The following is a 22,755-nucleotide window of genomic DNA, read 5'->3' as shown; positions in this document are numbered from 1 at the left end:
GGTGCCTAACTTGGCAGCAGAAAGCCATAGAATTTTTCTAATCCCCAGAGGATTTGGCAGAAAGTTTATGACGTAGACCCATTAAGGAAGGAACTAGTCTAACTGGAAACATCCATTTTCTATTTATGGCCTAAAGATCAGTAGGAAAATGGACAGTAAGAGACACTGCTGGAGTCATTAACTTTCTTAAATTAGTGGGCATAAAATGGGAAAATAGTGTGCTGATAACAAACATGCGTAAACCAGAAGTAAAGTAAATGAGATTATAGTTGGACTCCAGAGAGGCTTAAATTCTAGGTTAATGGAGTTTGCATTTTACTGGTGATAAGCAGCCACTGAAGCAGCAGAACAGGGCTTTAAAAATATTCACCTGGTGATAAATCAGGGAGAATCAGGGAGACTAATAAGGAAGCTACTGCAACAGTCCTGGCAGAAATAACAAGAGTCTGTTTACAAACTTTTAACATTACAACCCTTAGGTTGCCTTAAAATTCTAGTTAGGGATAGAAACAAATTAAATAATACTTGAAGAGTATTAGAGGAATAGATACTTGCCTGCTTAATTCTCAAACAACACTGTGGCAGCAGGTGTGCTGCATAATGAGGTGGCTTTTAATTATTAAGAAGCAAAAACCTTAAAATTACATTGATCAATAATCTCAGACATAAAGGTGACTTTTTACAGGCTTTGGGCAAAAATGATTTTAAGATAATTATAATGTGACATTTTGACAATATAACAAAGAATGATTTAAGGGGTATAATAAATGTATTTTTTTAATTAACTAGATGGATCAAATGTTAAAATGCTTGTCAAAGGAATTATAAATTTCAGAAGGTTAACAGCTCCCTGATTAGAAAATTAGCATGTACTTTTGCTTCAATGGTCACTTACTTTCCCTTGATGGGTTCTGCCTGCCCGCCAGCCCAGCTTCCTCACTCCTGCCCAGCAGGGCTCCACGCGCGGGGAAACTGCCTCCCTCTCCATCTCAGCAGTGTGTCTCCCCACTGTGATTACCAATGGCAGATGGTTTCAACAGGAAGGTCTCACTGTTCTTTTGGTTCAGGGATGATGGCCACTGCTGCCTCTGTACCCTTTTCCGTTCCCAAACCATGCCTTCCCCACATTAAGGGTAAAACAACAACAACAAAACACCACAACAAAATAAAGCCCTAAACAAAAATCATAAACAAAGCCTAGAAGCTTACTCAGGAGTCAGGCATCCAACTTCTGTTTTGTGCACATGAATTCTTAAGCGTACATTTTCTTTTTTATAGTTTTTAAGTTGAAATATATTTGACATATACCACTGTATAGTTGAAGGTATACAATGTTGATACATTTATTTATATATTGCAATACGACTGTCATTGCAGTACTAGCTAGCACCTTACCACTTCAGTAGTTATCACTTTTTATGGTGAGAATAATTAAGATCGAGTCTTTTAGCAAGTTTGTTTTTAATACAATACTGCTGTCTACAATTATTTTCTTATTCTTAATGCCTCATTTACATATAGCTCTTATAAAAGCTTCTCAATTTCCACTATAGAAGGTTCAAGCTGTACCGGAAGGCACACAGGTAATACTAACTCTGGTATTTGGAAGCAAGTGCTGCGTAGTTCAAGGACAATGACAAAGTACTTCCCTAAAATGCTAGCAGGAGTGTGAATGTTTTGCACTTCCCAGCAAATAATGTCTGGAATGTCTCTTGCTGTATGCCATGCGCCCTAGAGCCACTGGAGGTCAGCAGAGATCCTGGTCCCACCAGGGGCAGATCGAGGAGTCTTTCCACATCTAAGGCAGCAAGACCACCAGGAAGAGTGATGAATTCAACTTCCAAACTCCCCATACAAGGAGGACACAGAAGGTGTCCATGATCAGCAGCTGAAGCGAGGGCAAACTGAATTGTGTGTATGTGTAGAAGTTTTGGAAAACAATTACAAAGAAAACAAGAACCATTTGTAATTCAACCACCACTAGGGAAAACCACTGGCAACATTTTTTTCAAAGATTTATTCATGTACTTGAGAGAGAGCGCAAGGAGCAGAGGGAATAAGAATCTTCAAGCAGACTCCCGACTGAGCACAAGACCCCAGGACCCAGAGATCATGACCTGAGCCAAAATTAAGAGTCAGCCACTCAACTGACTGAGCCACCCAGACACCCCCAAAATTTTGATTATATCTTGCTGACTTTGAATAGAAGTTGCTTAACAAGCAGTGACATGTTTCAATGGAGAAAAAAATAAACTCTGAGATTAGTCAAATAGTTAAGTGCCAGTATCAACACTTGCAGAATGGGTATCAGCAGCTTGGAAGAAAATCCCAGGAAGAGCAGAATAAAAAGCACTACCATAATGGCACAGAAGTCAGTATTATGTGGAAAAAAACACACGAATTAATGACTCAGAATCAGAAAGTGATGTACAATAGTCAGATTCCGAATGCGAAATTTTTTCAGGATTACTTCAACAAATTTATTTTCCTTTTTAGGTATACACACAAATGATATGACGAAAAAACCTTTAAGTCCAAAATAGTTCTCCTGATAAAATTTCTAAGTGAAAAGCACTGTTATAGTTCAATTTTTCTCAGTTTTTTTTTTCAGCTACAGATAAAAGTGCCTTAGAATCAATGACAAATTAGATTTGATGAAATATTGCAGAAAATACTGAATCATATTGCTAGGAGATGAGATAATCCATATGAAATTCTTAATGGAGCACCTACACAACTAACAGTTCATAAATGTTGGTTACTACTCATTACATCTATCCACCCATCTGTTCAACAACTATAATGGGGCGCCTCCTTCGAGTGAGGCACCCTTCCAGTGCTGGGGACACAAGGGTAAAAAGACAAGGTCCCCTCAATTACACAGTTTATATTTTATCATTATTATTATCATCATTACTATTACGATTACTATTGCAACTAATTGTTTCCACAGGCTAGAAGCTTAAATGAAATTCATAAAACTCTTAATACATAATACATTTACCAAAAAGAAGTACCAGTATGGATTCCCAAAGTACAATATAAGAAAAACCCACTATGATAGTCAGCAATAAATATATCCTCAGCCGAGATGTAGAGATTCCTTGTAGGGGACCCCCCTCCCCTCTGCCACACACACACGGGAGAAGCTAAAAGGGTGACTGTCAGATCTGTGACATGGATGAAACTGGACACCTGAGTCCTGTGCAGGGTGAGTGAGGACACCTGCTCTGCTGCCACCAGAACTCAGATATAGATGCCCACCAGGTGGGGAACAGGTTGTTCCATAACATTCTGCCTCTTGAGTCTCTTTAATTGCCCTGACTTCCTTTTCCCTTTTTCTCTTCCTCCTACTTCTCTCCTCCTACTCTGTTCCCTACTTTAAATGCAACAAATGGAGAAGTCAGGGGCTCGGAAGGTGAACTAAATTTGAACCCTAAGATGAGGGTTATTTAAGCTACAAGCTTTACACTGGGGTTTCAAAAATATATGCCTAAGCTTAAAACATGGGAAGTTTCCGGATGACACTCTAGTGTCAGTCTGAGTTCAAAATTCTCTTTCCATAGTTCCCACCACTTCTCCCCGCTTTTTTTTTTTTTTGGTCAGGGGACAGGAGAGGGGATTAAAGCGGCTGCATCTAGCTCATACGTAGAAGCAAAAGGGCAGACAGGGTGCAATTAGCCTGTTATATCTACCTTTGCCTTCTTTCTCTTATTCTACGTTCTTGGCCTATTTAGCTCAACATTTGAACAAACCAAGTCCTAGGAAAGGCATATAAAGAAGTGAGATTAAGGTAGGGCAGAAAACAGTCCACAGGATGCTGACAGGTAGAGGAGAGAGAGAGAAGAAAATGCAGGCAGCAAACCAAAGAAGGGTGCTCTGTGGCTGTGCATGGAGATCGGCCTTCCTGACCAACTAGGAAAGAGGCATAGAAGACAACTCCCAAAGAATTTCCAACACAATCTAAGGAATGAGTACATGTATTTCCTCCCTAAAGGGACTACTCTGAAATATTCACTTGGAATGTTTTGTGAAAATTAGAGCCATTACATTTTAATAGTTATATAATTATGTTGTTTGGTTTTTGACCTTACAGTCTCACCTCATCCTTAATTCTTTTTTAAAAAGATTTATTTATTTATTTGAGAGACAGCGAGAGAGAGAGAGTGAAGAGGGAGCAAGGCTGAGGGAGAGAGAGTATCTCAAGCACATTCTATGCCCAGTGCAGAGCCCTATGTGGGGCTCGATCCCACAATCCTGAGATCATGACCTGAGCTGAAATAAAGAGTCAGATGCTTAACCGACTGAGCCACCCAGGTACCCCTCATCCTTAATTCTTAAACAGGGCTAATAAAGTAAAAAAAAAAAAAAAAAAAAATGGTAACTTAGCAGGGGCAGAAATTCCCAAGACAATATACAAAATTTATCGTGAAGTTAGATTTCACAAATAAATTCAGATATGGGTCACACCTCACTTCAAGCTTGCAACCAACTAGGAAGCAATAAAATAGTCATTAAAGTTTTTAAAAATTTCATGCAAGCCAGGGCTGATTCATACATTTCGCCACATTAATTTCTTCCAGGAACCTACACTTTTTTTTTTTTTGGTCAAGTCTTTCAGCATATATTGTTAAGATAAGGGGGTTTTCTGAATTTTACCTACTGATAGGGATTTATTCTGTTTCTTAACTAATAAGTCATCTTTGCAATTATGGGCATAAATGCCACCTGGTAATGGGAGACTCTTCACAAAGGCACATCTTACCTTCCGTGACAGCTGGTGGTCAGACAGACGTGCTCATGCCCAGGAGGTAACAACTCATGAAAGGCAGCAGTTTCAGGACCAACAAAATGGCCTCAACTGCCAGACCTGCTCACAGGAGGTCTGCACTGAAAAATTCTGACAGCCACTGACAGAACTGTGGGTGTTTCCAGAAGTCACTAAGTGGCTCTAAGTTGCCCTCAAAATGCCAGGAAAAGTCTATTCAAGAAAGTTCTTTTCAAATTCAATGACTGTGCTAAAGGCCATTTATCACAGTAAAAATAAACAGAAATTACAATTAACAATAGCACAGCACACCTGTATAGATTTCAAGCTTCTTCCACACATATTTTCTCGAAAACTCAAGCAACAAGACACTCCTTTTAGCTCTTTCCTTAACCAAAGACAAAGTACAGGTTTAGGAGTCTTTTTTTTTTTTTTTAAGACTTTATTTATTTATTTGTTTGGAGAGAGAGGGAGAGAGAGAACAGGTGGGGAGAGGGGCAAAGGGAGAGGGTGAAGCAAACTCCCCTCTGAGCAAGGAGCCGAACACAGGGCTTGATCTCAGGACCCTGGGATCACAACCTGAACCAAAGGCAGATGCTTCACAGACTGAGCCACCCAGGCACTCCAGGTTCACAGACTTTCTTTTTTTTTCAAAGATTTTATTTATTTATTTGAGAGAGAGACAGTAGAGAGAACATGAGCGAGGAGGATCAGAGGGAGAAGCAGACTCCCCATGGAGCTGGGAGCCCGATGTGGGACTCGATCCCGGGACTCCAGGATCATGACCTGAGCTGAAGGCAGTCGTCCAACCAACTGAGCCATCCAGGCGCCCATTCACAGACTTTTATACCAACTTTGTATTTGAAAATTTTCCAACTCACATAAAATATAAAAACGTAATGTAGTGAGCACCTGTACACCCTCACCTAGATTTAACACTTTTTATCACATCTGATTGCCAGATTTCTCTTTCTTGCCATGCACACGCACATATGTGCACACACTGTGGCAACAAGCACTGACTCAAGTTTAGTGATTTTTCATGTAACTTGTCCAACTGTATAGAACTTTGGTAAGCAGTGGGGTTCTGGTATTAGAAAACAGAATTCTAACTTAGTGGAGGCTGGGCCACACACTGTAAGGAATAATAGCGCCACATACATGTAATTTCATTTTTGTTTATACACTGACCTGCTGGAGATAATTTAAACAGACTATAATATAATTTGTAGCAGACATTTTTACGTAGAAGTTGGGTGAATTTTCAGTTTCTATGCCTAAAATACACTTCTTCCTCTATTTCCCTTAAAAATTCCTACTCTGTCTTCAGGCCTCACAGCATTGTCTCAAAAAGGCCTTCTCTACCCCCGGGGACTAAGTCAGACCTGGATTATCTCATAGCATCCAACACCTCTCTTCAGAGAAGTTTCACAAGGAGCAATTGTGTATTTACTGCTCTTGCCTTTCTGGGTAGATCTAGTTCATTGCTATATGTCTAGAACCTGTGCATATTGCATGACAAAAGGCATATACAGAAAATTTTTTGTTGGATGAATTAATAACACTATCTGACTCAAGGAGCTATGGTGAAAATAACAAAAATAATGTGTGTAAAAGCACATCTAAATCCAAGTGAACATTATATACATCGTTTTTTCCCAGCAATGGGACTAGAAACTTTTCATAGGAACTTTCCCAAGAATAAAACTCTTACTTTGGATGGAAAGCCTGAGTGACATAGTACATCAGAAGCAAGACAGACAATGTATCAGAGGGCAGGAAAGAGCAGGCTGCCACAGTGCCAGAAGGTAATTAATAAGAACAAGCCGCATGTGGGCAGAATGGTATCTTCAATCCGAAGTCACCTTCTGCCTTTGCTAGAAAGCTTTATATATCTTCTATATCAGAGAAATTAATACTAAAGCAGCAAGTGGGTACATTTGCCAAAAAGAATACTGTACGGACACACAGACCACCAAAAGTAAAACTTTTGTTTGCATACAACGTAATTGTCTTTGTAGAAAATCCAACCGTCGGGCGCCTGGGTGGCTCAGTGGGTTAAGCCGCTGCCTTCAGCTCAGGTCATGATCTCAGGATCCTGGGATCGAGTCCCACATCGGGCTCTCTGCTCGGCAGGAAGCCTGCTTCTCTCTCTCTCTCTCTCTGCCTGCCTCTCTATCTACCTGTGATCTCTCTCTGTCAAATAAATAAATAAAATCTTTAAAAAAAAAAAAAAAAAAAAAAAGAAAATCCAACCGTACTTACATAAAACCTATTAGAATTCTTAAGTACCAGGATATAAGATCAATATACAAAAATCAGTTTTACTTCTAGCAGTGACCAATCAGAAATTTAAATTTAAAAATCAATGCCATTTAGAACAGCACCCAAAACCAAGACATAACTAAGGACAGATCTCACAAAGATGTGTGAGACTTAAGAAAAAACACCGGACAAACCCAAAATGAGAATATTTTACAAAATACCTGATCAATACTCCCCAAAACTACCAACTGTCAAGATGACCTGATACTTAAATGCAATATCCTGGATTTTGGAACAGAAGCAGTTTCTTAGTTGTAAGAAATGTAGCAGGGTAATGTAATATGTCAACATTAGAATAAACTGCGTAAAGGACTATTAAGAGACTCACCATATTATCTTCGCACTTTTTCCCCCTCACTTTGCTTAGAAATTAACAAGCTGATTCTAAAAGTCATACAGAAAGCCAAAGCAACAAAAATAGCAAAACCACTTTGAAAAAAAAGTACAAAGCTGGAAGATTTATATATTACTGACTTCAAGACTTATAAAGCTACAGTAATCTAGAAAGTGTGGTACCAGTATAAACACATACAAATCAGTCACAGATAAAGACACAACAGTACAGAACAGGAAGATTAGACATAGATCCACACCTATACAGTCAGCTGATTTTGAAAAAGATGCAAAGTCAATGAAGAAGGAATAGTCCTTTCAACAAATAATATCAGAACAGCTTGATAACTATATGCAAAGAAATGAACTCCAATCGATACATTGTGCCACATGTAAAAATTAACTCCAGATGGATCAGAGAGCAAAATGTAAAACTTTATACTATGAAAATTATGAAAGCAAACATACCAGAAAATCTCTGAGATCCTGGGTGAGGCAAAGATTTCTTAGATACAGCATGAAAAGCATAATCCATTTTAAAAATAAGTAAGTTGGACTTCATCAAATTAAGAATATATGGCCTTCAAAAGACACTCTCAAACAGAATTGAAGGTCTCACACCTCCTGATTTCAAAACTCAGTATAAAGCTATAGTCATCAAAAAGTTGTGGTTCTAGCACAAAGACAGACATACAGACAAATGGAACAAAACAGAGTCCAGAAACAAACCTTCACACATGTGGTCAAATGTTTATTGATGAAGGGTACTAAGATCATTTAGTGGGGAGAAGATACTCTCATCAACCAATGGTATTAGGAAAACTGGATGTCCACATGCAAAACAATGAAATTGGATTCTTATGTTGCACTCTACAAAAAATTAACTCAAAATGGATAAAAAACTAAACCTAACAACCTACACTGTAATGCTCTAAGAAGAAAATGTAGAGGAGTTCCAGAACATTGGATCTGCAATTATTTTTGACTAGGACCCCAAAAGCATAGGCAATAAATGTAAAAAGATAAACTAGACATCAAAACTTAAAACTTTTGGGGATCCTGGGGCGCTCAGTTGGTTAAGTGTCTGCCTTCGGCTCAGGTCATGATCCCAGAGTTCTGGGATTGAGTCCTGCTCAGACTACCTGCTCAATGGAGTCTCTGCTTCTCTCTCTATCCCTTCTCCCTGCTCGTAATCTCTCTCACACACACACATACTCTCTTTCAAATAAATACATAAAATCTTAAAATGAAACAAAACAAAACTTCTGTGCAAAGAAGGTAACCAAAAGAATGGGAAAAAGTAACTACAAATCATTTATCTAATAGGGGGTTAATATCCAGAATACAATACATAAAGAACTTCTATGACTTAACACCAAAATTCACCAGATTAAAAACAGGGAAAAGGCCTCAAACAGAGTATTTCTCTAAAAAAGATATACAAATGGCCAGGATGCATAGGAAAAGAGGCTCAATGTTACTAGTTGGGGAAATGCAAATCAAAACCAGGATGAAGTAGCACTTCACATCCCTTAGGACAGCTGTGATCACAAAAACAGAAAATAACCAGTGTTGGCAAAGATGTGCGGAAAACTGGACCCCCTGTCCACTGCTGGTGGGAATGTAAAATTGGGATAGCTACTGGGGAAAACAGTATGGCAGTTCCTCAAAAATAAAAAAAAATTAATTACCATATGATTCAGCAATTCTCCTTCTGGGTTTATATCCAAAAGAACTGAAAGCAAAGCCTCAAAGAAATATTTCACAGCATTATTCACAATGGCCAAGAGGTGGAAGTAACCCAAGTGTACATCAACAGATGAGTGAATATACAAAATGTGGTATACAACATACAATGGAATACTATTCAGCCTTGAAATGAAAGGAAATCCTGACACATACTACAACATGGCTGAACCGTGAGGACATTAACATTATGGTAAGTGAAATAAGCCAGACACAAAAACAAATACTGTATGATTCCACTTATGTGAGGTATCTAGAGTCATCAAATTCATAGAAATAAAAAGTAAAATGGTGGTTGCTAGGGGCTGGGGGCTGGGGGAATTGGGGAGTTGTTTAATAAGTGCAATGTTTTCAGCTTTACAAGATGAAGTTCTGGAGACTGGTTGTACAGCAACGTGAATAGACTTAAAGCTACAAAACTGCACAATTCAAAATGGTAAAAATGGCAAATTTTATATTCTGTGGATTTTACCACAATTAAAAAGAAAGACTCTTAAGAGAGGGGAATGAGAGAAAATATTTGCAAATTACACACCTGAAAAAGAACTTACATTTGTAATATATAAAGGGCTCTCAAAACCCAGTAAGAAATTATTATACCTGCTCATCATTTAACAGCCATGTTAAATTAAACAGACTGACCATACCAAGTGTTGGCAAGGATAGGGAACAACTGGAATGCGTCTACTCTACTAATAGATATGTAACACAGTACAAATACTTTGGAAAGCAGTTTGGCAGTTTATTACAAAGTCAAACATAAACTAACGTACGACCCAGGTATTTCACAGCTAAGTATTTGCCCAGAAAATATGAAAGCACATGTACAAAGAATTGTACCTCAATGTTTATAGCAGCCTCATTTGTAATAGCCCCAAACTGTAAACAACCCCACTGTCAATAAGGGTATAAGAGAACTGCGGTGCAGAGCCATACAACAGACTGCCACTCCGTAATAAACACAAACGATACGCGCAACCATCTCAAAATAGCCAAGTAAAAAAAATACCACCGCGCACACACACAGCACAGCATATGATCCCACTTACATAAAATCCTAGAAAATGCAAACTAATCTCTAAGAACAAAAAGCAATTCCATGGTCCCCTGAGACTGATGGGAGGAGAAAGGGACCAGAAAGGGACCAAGAACAATTTGGGGAATGACAGATATGCTATCTTGATTGTGGTGATGGCTTCACAGATGTATACATGTTTCAAACATTAAATTGTGTAACGTAAACTTGTGCAGTTTATCTTAATTATATCTCAACAAATCTCCTTTTAAAAAGAAACAAATCCTACCAAAGAATGACCTAACAGACATTTCTCCCCAGGCCACAGGATTCTTAAGGAGGTTCCAGTTCAAAACCTCTACATTCCAACTGGTATCTAAGGAGTGACACAGGGGCCACTGTGTCTTACAATCTCTAAAGAGAGAGTGGAAAATGTAACTAAATCATCAATAAGGGCTTCATAATATCACTTTTTAAAAATAAAGAATTACACAGAAGGGATAAAATATTTAAAGAGATTATACTATGTCTCAGATATAATTTTCATTAGTAAAAAAATTAATTTTATAGATCTCTCATGGATCAAAATGCATCTGAACTATGGATGTTCACTCCCACAAAAAGAGAGCCTGATTAAAGGAAGTTAATTTGTTTAAAAATACGAACAAATGATATTTATGGTTCAACAATAGTTAATTTGCTTTCCCAATGACTATAAGTTTGAGAGCACAGTTTCAGATTTTATGGTCTAAATTCACTGAAAGTTACAGACTACTGTCTATACTGTAATGTCTAATTAAATACATAAAAACCAGAAAGATGTGAAATGAGAGCCCACACCAAAAACACCATCTCTGCCAGTGAAAAGTGGGAGGAATGATCCAGAGCATAGTGTGAAAATGTGAAAACGCAGCCTGTGACTGTATTGACAACTTTTACTGCTCCCTTCATCTTATCTAGTTATGAATCCCAAAAGGCAGAAATGAGGGCTAATGGTTTATAAAATACTGAAATGTTTTGCTGTTAAGCATTTCTGTACCAGTAACCACCCCCAAATGTTTAACCTGAACAGAAAAGAAAGTAATGGGTGTGTGAAGGTATTTGGTCAGGAGATGTGGATTCTAATTCTGGTTTCACTAGATGTTAAACTGTCTGACAGTGGTTAAGTCACTTTGCTTCCATTTCTCATCAGTAAAATGAAAAGTCAGTGTACACACACACACACACACACAGTAAAATAAAAAGTCAGCGTACACACACACACACACACATACACACATACTAATTCTAATCATCAGGCTAAGAGCAAAGTATAAGAAATTTGCAGTATGGAGAGTTCTGTATTCAGGCCAATTTGCCAGTAACTCAGTGCAACAAGCTTTTAACAAGCAGTCTCTGTCTCCCAGAAATTGTCAGATGCATGAGATTCAAGATGAATGGTTTGGTCTCCACTTAAATGGGAGAATTAGAACTAAAAAAAAAAAAAAAAAGAAAAAAGTTCCTGCCTTTGAAGAACTGACATTGCAACGGGTGAGATAACTAACACATATGAACCAGAACTACAAAACATGGTCAGTTTGGTACCAGGAGAGAGGAGAGTTCACGTGTGATGGACACACCAGGAGGAAAAACCGCCGGAGGCTCACCAGCTCAAGCTAGTGAGATCTGTCATGGATACAGAAAACCACACTCCACCGGGACCAGTGAAACCCAAGTGGCTGGACTATCCATGAGTCTATCCTAAGTTTCTCAACACTCTCAGTAACTCTAATCTGTAACTACAGCTAATTATACCTCAAAGACAGTCTAAGCCAATTTTAGTAGAATCTTTCAAATAACAGAAACACAAAAATCTGAGATAATTTCGTCTGCTATGACTACAAAAAGCATTTTTGAAGGATGCTAGATCTAACAGAAATCCATTTTTCCCTAAAATTTTATTTCAATTTTATTTATTGATTTTGGTATTCGCTTTGGCAGAAACATTGCTAGTTATGATTTACTACCTATATGCTTATTCTACTATATTTTAATTTTAAAAAGTAATTACTTTGCAGGCAAAATGCAAAGTAGTATTATAAGTACATAAAGATAAAATATTAATATTTATCCAAAGTCACTAGAACCTTCCATCTAAAGCAAAACACTTTTTAGCATTAAAAGAGAAAAAAGAGAAAGAGTGAGTGTGTGTGTTTGTGTGTGTAGCAGGAGAGGTGGAGAGAGGTGGGGATAGGACAACTTCTTCCAGACTTCCTACTGAGGTACTTACAGTGCTGATCACAATCAACTCTGGCAAACACTACTTGATTTTCATTGGGATATTCTTCTTTAATGACATTAGAAGCTTCCTCAAAAATTGGATGCAACATTTGGCTGAAACGACACCTACACACAAAGAAGGATACCAATTAAAACTCAAAAGCCGAAGGAATAAAATCCTATTACAGTTATTATCCATTGATATGTAGTATATGCACAATAAACGACTTCTGAGACAATCTCATAGTTAACTTAATCATGTACCTGGATGTCATGGATTGAGGATAAAGACAATTTTGAATTTAAAGACTACTCCAATTCAGACTGTACATTAAAAGATTTGTTTTTTACACATTAAGAAAAGGGCCAATATTACAAAGTACACAGCTAAGGATCTCTCCCAGAGGCCGAGAAACAAGTCAAATATAAGCCCTGAGGATGTATCTCCACTTGGATTTGCAACTACTAAGACTTGGATATTTATCAGAAATCAGCTTTCTCTAAATAATGAACATATTTCTAGATACTATACAAAATCCTTACGAGGGTAAGTAAGTTTATTGCAAATAGTAGACGGATTCACCTGACTAGGTCAATCAAATTTCACAGGCAAGTTAGTATACTAAATAAGTAAGGTGCATAAAACAAATATATAGTATATAATATAATGTTCCCCCCTCAAAATGTACTCCTGGTTAAAACAGGCTTTCCTATCTATGAACATTTAAATATATTAAGCTTAGGAGCAAAAATGTGCAATTCCCAAACCAGACTTCTATTCATGTTTCCTTTGTCGTTTCTGTTTGTTCTATTTTTACTTTTTTAAAAAAGGGCACCAACCCTACAATATTCCAGAAACGTGATACTTCTAATTCTGACTGTCCCTTATTCAGGCCAGCTACCTCACAAATATGTTGTAGGTTATTAAACAGATCTGCTAAGAAAGAGAAGAAGAATCAGAATCAGCACACAGCCAGCGGGGTTAGAATAGCCATTCTTATACGAAAAAAGTACTACTTTTTAGCAAACAAAACAAAACACAACTGTAATTGCTACTATTGCTTCCAGAGTCCTTTTTCATCAAGGAATTTACTTAAATGACGCCCGTGTACCCTTTAATGCACCAGTGATTAGGTCATACCTATAAAGTCTCAACGAAAGTCTGATAAAGCCTGTGAAACGGTGGAAACGGTATCCTTCCTCCTTGTCTCTTTTTATAGATACCTCCTCTAGCCCACTCACCTGACTTCCTAAGGAGATGTCCTAGAATATATCAAGGAGACACAATCTGTATCTTCAATCTCTTGCTTTCAAGTGGCTCTTTCCTCTTTTAGCATTCTTAAATCTCTCCCATCTGGGATAGGTGGGTGGGGTCTGTGGACATCAGGGACCGTGTCTTATTTGACTATGTATTCTAATAAGCATTTCAATATATGTCTGTTAAATGATTAAACTGATAGGATGGAGGAACAGGAAAGGCTAAGTCTGTAAGTTCGCAGTTTCTTTTTTTTTCTTTTCTTTTTTCTTTTTTTCTTAAGAGAGCGAGCGAGCACGAGCATGAAGCATGAAGGGTAGAGGGAGAGAAAGAATCCTAAGTAGGCTCCGTGCCCAGTGCAGAGCCCCACATAGGGCTCAACCTCACAACCCTGAGACCATGACCTGAGCCGAAACAGAGTCAGATGCTTAACCAACTAAGCCACCCAGGCACCTTAAGTTTGCAATTTCTTATGATGCTGAAAATATGGTGCTGGAGGGCAAAGGAGGCAAAGGGTAGGAACTGATGAATGGTTTCTTGAAGAATTAGGATATGCATAAGTGCATAAGCTCCTCGCTTAAGGGCAATATAAAGGCATATATTAGGGGCTCCTTTCTCGACTGTCCAGTTTGCTGCCCAGTAAGCATTTAAGCAAAAGTTCATGTTTAAAATAGGATTAATTTGAATACCAGAAGGTGAATGGGAAAGATGAAATAAAAATTCAATGCAGTAGCACCATACCTTCATACACATGTATCCGTACATATGGACAGTTACATTTATAAAATATAACAAAAGCAACAGATCTATTAAAAGGGCCTTAAGGGTCATCTCCATCCAATCTCCATTCTAGTGCTTGAATCCACCCATTACATATCAACCAAATGGGTAAAAGTCTTTGCAGGGACAATTTTGGGGGTACTTACTAGTATACTTACTAGTATGACCTAGTGGGAGCAGGGGTGGGAATAAGCTTCGGAATCAGACATACCTGAGTTTAAATCCCAGTTCCACCACTTACTAGCCGTATGACCTTTCTGAGCCTCAATTTCCTCAACCTAAAATGGAAATTATAATACCTACCTGCAGGGTAGTTCTGAGCATTAAAAACAATGTACATGAAACGAAAGCCTGGCACATAACAGCATTTCTAAGTACCTACTATGTTTCATTACTCTCGGAGGCAGACAGTATTTTTAGGCAGCTCTATTAGAGAATTCTTCCTTAAACTGTGCCACATTCATAACTTCCAAACAGAACACAGAATCTAGCCTTTAAGGCCACACAGTATAAGCCTGTGTCATATGATCAATTTCTTAAGTTTTTTGAGCATCATATGATCAATTTCTTAAGTTTTTTGAGCTGAATGAAAGAGTACTAATTCAAGAACAACTCAAGGTGTTCTTTGGGGCTCCTCCCAAATAACTGCAATTAGTCCACACTTCCAATTCAGCTTTTGCAACAAGGTCAGTGGCACATTCTATTTCTCTTTCTTACAACACACAAAATCCCTCAATCAAGAGAAATGTGTTCTAGTTTTAACTCTGCCATGACTCTGTCAGCTAACCTTGAGAAGACACTTCCCTTCTCTGGGTCTGAAGTTTATTTTTAAAGTGGACTGCACTAGATATTCTTACACCCAATTTTGTGGCTTCTGTTACATGTGGACAAACCCAATTTCCCTTGGAAAATGCTACCTTGGTTATACATTTTAGAAATGGCATTTTCTCTGTATATCTTCAACATTTTACTGAAGTTCTTTAAATAGCTATACATCATTCATTCAGTAAATATCTATTATGTACTTATCAGCCAAGTACTATGCAGAATGCCTGGGGATTAATGTTGACAAAAGATAGATATGGTAACTTCTCATAAAGCTAAGGCTGTAGCAGGTAGCTACCAACTCCACTGCAGCATGCAAGTGTTCTGATGAGCTAAGTATGTGGTGTTATGGGAAGATAGATAAAGGGTTGGAATAGGGTAGGACTACTGATCTAGGAAGGTGACCTGGAGGAAGTGGTATCTAATCTAAGACTTGAAAGATGGTTAAGACTAAACTATGCAAATAAATGGGTGAGAGAAGAGTGCCCCGTCCAGGCAGAGAAAAGAACTTAAGGAAAGGTCCAGTGATGAAAGAGTACTGAATATTACAGAAACTGAAATACATTCAGTACAACTGGAACAGAATGTGAGAGTGGAGAGATGCCAAGAAATAAGATGTGGAGGTAGGGTAACTTCAGGTCTGAAGTCACTGGGGGCCTTTTAGGCGAAGGCAAGGGACTTCAGACCTAAAGCTACTAGAGCACCATGTAAGGGCTTTAAGATGAGGGCTTTAACCTTATTCAATTTGCTCTTTAGGTAGACCACTCTGGCTTACTTTATAGAGAAAAGAATGGAGACATATAAGACTTGACACACAGAAAATAAATAAGGAGCCTGTCACAAGGGTCTAGGTAAGTTGGACTGTGGCCTGAAGCAGGGTGGTGGTAACGAGTAGCTAATAAGCCTTAAAGGGTCAAACAAGATAGATTGTCTAGGAATAAGGATTATGTGAGAGTTTCCAACTTCCCTCCAATTCAAGCTCCCTTCTACCTATCTCCATGTCACATTCTTTAACATCTACTATGTGTTTACGCCTGGGGTTTTAGAGGCTGAGAATGCGAAAACATTACCTCTGCCCTCATTGTTGATTGGCAGAAATATAAAAGACAAAATAATGTAGTAAGAAAAAGAAAGTGGTATCCAGTACTATATGAACACAAAAGACAAGAATCTGATTCAGACAGGGGAAGGAGCAAAGGCTTCCTAGAAGTAGTAGAAGACACATGTTTAAAAAGTGTCAACAAGAAATTTCCTTCTAAACTCACCATACTCACATCCTCACTTCCAAACACTGTCCTACTTCCTTAGTCAGGAAAAATACAGAATTAAAATGTGTGTGTTATATGTGTGTGCGTGTGAGAGAGAGAGAGAGAGAGAGAGACAGAAACAGAAAGATGTGTTGGGGGTAGAGGGGATGGATTTGAGTTTCTGTTACTGCTTTTAAGATGTGGGATGATGGAATCAGATCTGTATTTCTCTTAAAATACAAATGATCATGAAATTAAGCTGCTCACTTTGTGACTGAACCTTAACTGACTTTGTATATGGAATATTGTGCCACATAAGAAAAAGGCTTCCCCCTTCACTCCTTCTAGCAAAGAAAAATTCACATGTAGCAAGATAAAAGGAAAAAAAAAAACCTAAATAATGCAACTTTACCCCCTACTGCAAAAAACAAAAAACAAAAATAAAATTATTACTTACCAGTCAGCATAAAAATTTACTAAAGCAACATCAGCATTGTCTGAAATTGAAAAACAAAACCAAACAATCCAAGTTAATTGTGTCCACATAACTGACATAATCAAAGAGATGGTTTCCATCATGGTCTTTTTCTCATTTATGGGGCCTACTAAAAACACACAGTAACAATTAAGTTACCTCTCACTCAGAAACCCATACACAGAGTCACAGACAGATTATATAATTTGTGGGAATCCCTGATCCTTTTCTCTATATCCTCCATCTTTATATCTTCACTGAACGAATATAAAACAAAAGGGGAATCAAAGCCAGATCAGGAAAGTAAACTACTCAATAGCCTACTCTCATTCAAAGTACAGTGGGATGATCTGGAGTTGAATAATCCTTTTTTTTTTTTTCTTAAGAGAGAAAGTGTGAGTGTGAGTGGGGATGGGGAGTAGCAGGAGCAGGAGAGAAAGAACCTTAAGGAGGCACCAAAGCAGGGCTCAGATCTCATGACCCTGAGAGCATTACCTGAGCTGAAATCAAGAGCCAGAGGATCAACTGACTAAGCAACCAAGGTGCCCCTTGCTAATCCTTTTTTGATCTCCCATATACATGAATAACTGAGAACTGGCTCTGCAAAAAAATTCTATTTCTCAGAAGAGACCTGTGTAACTAAGCTATTTCTGAAGTTCAGATGTCTCACCTCATTGCAACAAGTGATCTACAACTAATAATGCTGCATAACATGCACACTTTCTGGTTCCTATTCATTAAACAGCTCTTCTCTGTTGCAAAAATAATAGCATTGTTTGCATATGAGGATGTGAAGTCATGCCAAAGATACATTTGTTCCTTTTGCTTAAACTTCATAGAGAAACTAAACTCCTCAAGTACTCACAAAAATAAAACATAAAGATATTCTAGAATTTGAAAAATGAAAGGAGAATGATTTGTGAGTTTCAATTCTCTTCTTCCTCTTTTACCTTCAAACAGTTTTTATCCACCTGCTTCTGCACTCTGAAGCAGTGGTTCACAAAATGCACTCCTTGGACCAGAAGCACCAGCAGCAGCTAGAAACTTACAGAAATGCAAATTCTCAGGTAGGGGTTAGCAGTTTCTGTTAGAAACTTAGAACCAGGCCTAGCACTACAGGTATTAATAAGTCCTCCACATGACTCATGCATGCTAAAGGTTACAGAATCATTGCTCTAAAGAGATCCCAGAATGTGGGATAGACTTTTTAGCATTTAAAACTAGTTCCAAGAACATAAAACTGTATATGATGTTCAATGAGTAACTCCTTTTACTTTTCTTATTTTTGGTTTAGTTCTGCTTACAACCGTGGATAAAATGGAGTGCTTTAAAAAAAAAAAAAAGAAGAAGAAGAAGAAGAAGAAGAAGAAGAAATCATTTATGCATTGTATGTTTTCTTAAATCTCCTAAATTATGATTTTTCTATCAACCATGTGTTTACCTTCCCTCTACTATTTTTAAAAACAGAAATGTTCCCCTCCTCCAAGTTAACTATATTCACAATCTCACTGTCAGCAAACAAAGCATTCAGTAAAACACTTATTTAAGTTAACTGAACCAATGACAATAAAGAAAATCAGAGTCAGTGAATTAGTTAAAAGTTAAAGAAGATAAAATATTTCTAGACCATGTCCTAAGATCATGAACATTTGGTATCGCACAGTGGGAACTGCTAGCCTCTAAGTAAGCTCTAGCAAAATACTTTATATCAGTGGTATTTATGACAAGGCAAAGAAATATAACAAGACTGAAAGTTTATTTTTAACACAGGAAAAGAGACTTACACATTTTAAATTTTATTACAAATCAAAACCAAAATGCTTTCTTAATTCAGGAAACCATGAAACTAAACAAAATGCCAGCTCCCCAACTGTTTTTGTAATTGAGATTTAACTTTGTTTTTGTATACAAACTAGCTCTTTATAAAGAAGTGTACTTTAAAAATATCAAGGTACTTACTTAAAATGTCATCTATATTCTCTGTATCAAGACTTGTTATTTCAGTTGTTACAGGAGTAAAAACCCAGGTTACCTATAAATTTTAAAAATGAGAAATTAATGAATGTTTCCATAAAAGACAAATAATACAGAAACTTTAATAAAAAGAAAATGAAAAATTTTTAAACTGGTTCAATTTATTTACAAAATCACTCATCAATTGTTTTAGTTTATCTTTATTATTATTCTAACCCTTCACTAGATCAACACAATAGAAGAACTTTTTTTTTTAAGATTTTATTTATTTTACACAGAGTAGGAGATAGAGAGAGAGCACAAGCATGGGGAGAGGCAGGCGGAGGGAAAGGGAGAAAAAGAAGCAGACTCCCTCTGAGCAGGGAACCTGATGTGGCGCTTGATCCAAGGATCCTGGAATCATGACCTGAGCCAAAGGCAGATACTTAACCTACTGAGCCACCAGTGTACCCCAGAAGTACTAACTTCTAAACCTAGAAACTGGTCAAATAAAACTTCCTATATTTCCAAATACACAAAAGCGATTGTTTCTAAAGAAATTAAGAACTGATTTCTTCTTTTAAATTAATATCGCAACAAATTTATGGTGCAGCAAGAAAAAATTTACTGTATTATTATCTATTTGGAAAGAATACAAAACCAAAGCTAAGTCTGCTGACTCTATCCCTACCATGTATCTAAGATAAAACAAAACAATAAAGAGAAGAACAAGAAAGACTTCAAGTTGTGAACCAAAAGCCTTTCCTGCCTCATCTGACATACTGGTGATAAGTAAGAGGCTCTTAAAAAGAGTATACAAACCATAAATGACTCTTAATCTCACAAAACAAACTGAGGGTTGCCGGGGGGAGGGGGTTGGGGAGAAGGGGGTGGGATTATGGACATTGGGGAGGGTATGTGATTTGGTGAGTGCTGTGAAGTGTGTAAACCTGGTGATTCACAGACCTGGGGATAAAAATATATGTATATAAAAAATATATGTTTATAAAAAATAAAAAAGAAAAAAAAAAAAAAAGAAAAAAAAAAAAAAAAAAAGAGTATACGAATCTTCTACTTCCAAAACATTGAACCCAAAGTTCAAGTTTATCAAAGAAAGTATTAGTTTGCCATCTGTAAAATAAAGAAAAGATAAACTAAACTAGCAACAGTTCACTTCACTTAAAAAGTAATACTTAGTGTATTTTATTTTTAGGTTCCACCTTTAACACCCTGTGTGTTTATGGAAATCCATTCACTGAACTATGGCTACGGAGTGACAACTAAGTTAGGCCCTGACGAGAGACTGAAAACTACCCCTGTGCCCACCCATTTCACAGACACCTTAGTCACAACTATTATAACTCAAAAAGTGACTACTTCACCAACAATTCAATTTCTGAATGGTATAAAGAGCCATGTTGATGTTGGCATGTAAACAAGCACAGCTATTTGAAATATTTCTATTAATTTATTATTTTTTTAGAAAAAGCCAAATAGCACTAGTCTTATTTCCAAGTTACCATAATCATGTAACCAATAGTGGACTACCATTTCTGCTAGCTACCAATAAATTATACTCTGCTAAAAGTAAACTAGCTAAGTTAAAAATCTCTGAATATATTGACATATACAACTTATATGTATATAAGTAGTATATACATTAAACATTTAACATTTTATTTTATTTTATTTTTTTTTTTTTTTAAAGATTTTATTTATTTATTTGACAGAGAGAAATCACAAGCAGATGGAGAGGCAGGCAGAGAGAGAGGAAGGGAAGCAGGCCCCCTGCTGAGCAGAGAGCCCGACGCGGGACTCGATCCCAGGACCCCGAGATCACGACCCGAGCCGAAGGCAGCGGCTTAACCCACTGAGCCACCCAGGCGCCCCAAACATTTAACATTTTAAACATTAACTGGAAAGATGTGATTTACTCTTTAAACATTTAAACATTAACTGGAAAGATGTGAATCCCTCATTAGTCATTATTCCCTCAGTATCTATATCTCAACTAACAGATCCTTCCCTCATCAGCAAAAATCAATTTTAATCGGGCAGCATCTAATCTAAAGAGAGAAAAGGAGCTCCAAGGACCTGTATAAAATGAAATAAAAGGCAGAAGTGAGCAGGAAAAAAAGATTCACTAGTAAAAAGAAAAAAAAAAAGTGGGTTATTGCAAAGTCACTTTCCTTTCAGGGATTCCAGAGGTCTATGAGGCATATTAGTGAACTACTATGGACCAGGCATTTCCTTGCTGACTGTTTTAAAATTCCATTTCTAAAGTCAATCAGAGAAAGACAATTATCAGATTATCTCCTTGATCTGAGGAATCTGAGAGGCGGGGAGGGAGGGGAAAATGAAACAAGATGGGACTGGGGTGGGGGAGACAAACCATAAGAGACACTTAATCTCAGGAAACAAACTCAGGGTTGCTGGTGGTTAAAGGGACAGGGTGGCTGGGTGATGGACACTGGGGAGGATACGTGCTATGGTGAGTACTGTGAACTGTGTAAGACTGATGATTCACAGTCCTGTACCCCTGAAACAAATAATATATTATATGCTAATTTAAAAATTAATTAATTAAAATTCCATTTCTGGGAGAATCAAAACTATAATTCTAAGTTTGGTAACATGGGGCTTATTAGCATAAGTAACTCCATTTTGGGCCTGTTGTTTTGTTTTTAACAAAGCCAATTATACTGATACAAGATTTCAGAGTGAATTACGTTGAAAAATTCAAGAAGGTGATGCAAAAATATCATAAAGCAACAAAGTTGATCATTATCAAAGTCAAGTCATTAAATAACTTGACAGTCATTTATGGAGTATCTGCTAGGTACTGAGGGCACAAATGCAGAAGGCCTGGTATGCTCTACCTGGAGAAGCTCTTCAGACAGTGATGATAAAGAGGGGGGAAAAATGTCAAATACAGATAAACATCCTCGGTTGTATAGTCCAAGGAAGCCCATTTTTGAAGAGTTAGTTGTCACCCATCAAAGTTGTTTACAGAAAAGTATATTCTAAATTTAAGTGCTTTTTACTTTGAAATATTTACATGGCAAAAATATATACATGCCAGGTGATAACAAAAATGAGACAACAATCAAACTTTGTTTAAAAAAGTTTTGTTGTATTAAATACCTATTAGTTTAGAAACATCATGCTTATTAATAAGCATGCACTTTTTTAAAAGACACATTCAGCTAACAGATGTGTTGACGAGGGCCCAAAGCAAGAAAATGGTCTCTGACCCAATCATCTCTCTACCCTGTAGGGTGTAAAAGAGGTGTTTCAGCATTAACATTTTTATTAATATGCAGTATAAAGGGAAAGACAGGTTGTTTATTTAAATTGTTAGCAAGCTCCACTAGTCTGACAAATTGTTTCTTTTCATGTCAGCCCTAAGCCTAAACAAAATTCTCCCAGGGAAACATCTTTATGTCAAATGCTTTAGTGCTTAAGTAAAATAAAGACAAGTAGCTCTAGACCAGGAAGAGAGGGAGTGTAATCATTCATTTTTTAAAATTAAGACTTGAAGTAAACTTTTAAATTTATTTTCTTTAAAAGAAACAACAAAAATCTATAAAGACATTTTGAATAGAAGATCTTAGACATGGAGAATTTTAGCTTCTAATGCTGGACTATTTAGACAATATATGTAAATATACAGATGTAAACTTATGATATTTTATAAGTTGGTCATTTTCTTCAGTTCATTAGCTCTTTTCCTTGCCAAGAAAACTGAGAAGCATCTCCAGTCACCTAGAAGTC

At 37.2% G+C, this 22,755-nt stretch overlaps 1 protein-coding gene across 1 annotated transcript in view; it reads right to left on the bottom strand.

Moving 5' to 3' along the window:
• ERP44 (endoplasmic reticulum protein 44) overlaps nucleotides 1-22,755 on the bottom strand; it is a 93,283-nt gene that overhangs the window by 38,952 nt on the left and 31,576 nt on the right. The window contains exons 2-4 of the mRNA XM_059143537.1: nucleotides 18,988-19,060; nucleotides 17,011-17,050; nucleotides 12,457-12,572 (exon numbers count right to left, since the gene is read on the bottom strand). Of these exons, the coding sequence (XP_058999520.1) occupies nucleotides 12,457-12,572; nucleotides 17,011-17,050; nucleotides 18,988-19,060 (229 nt within the window). The remainder of the gene's footprint in view (nucleotides 1-12,456; nucleotides 12,573-17,010; nucleotides 17,051-18,987; nucleotides 19,061-22,755) is intronic.

Source organism: Mustela lutreola, chromosome 12, assembly GCF_030435805.1.
Source record: "Mustela lutreola isolate mMusLut2 chromosome 12, mMusLut2.pri, whole genome shotgun sequence".
Taxonomy (NCBI): Eukaryota; Metazoa; Chordata; class Mammalia; order Carnivora; family Mustelidae; genus Mustela; species Mustela lutreola.
Note: the sequence above shows the minus strand (reverse complement) of the source record. Positions and strands in the feature narration are given on the sequence as shown.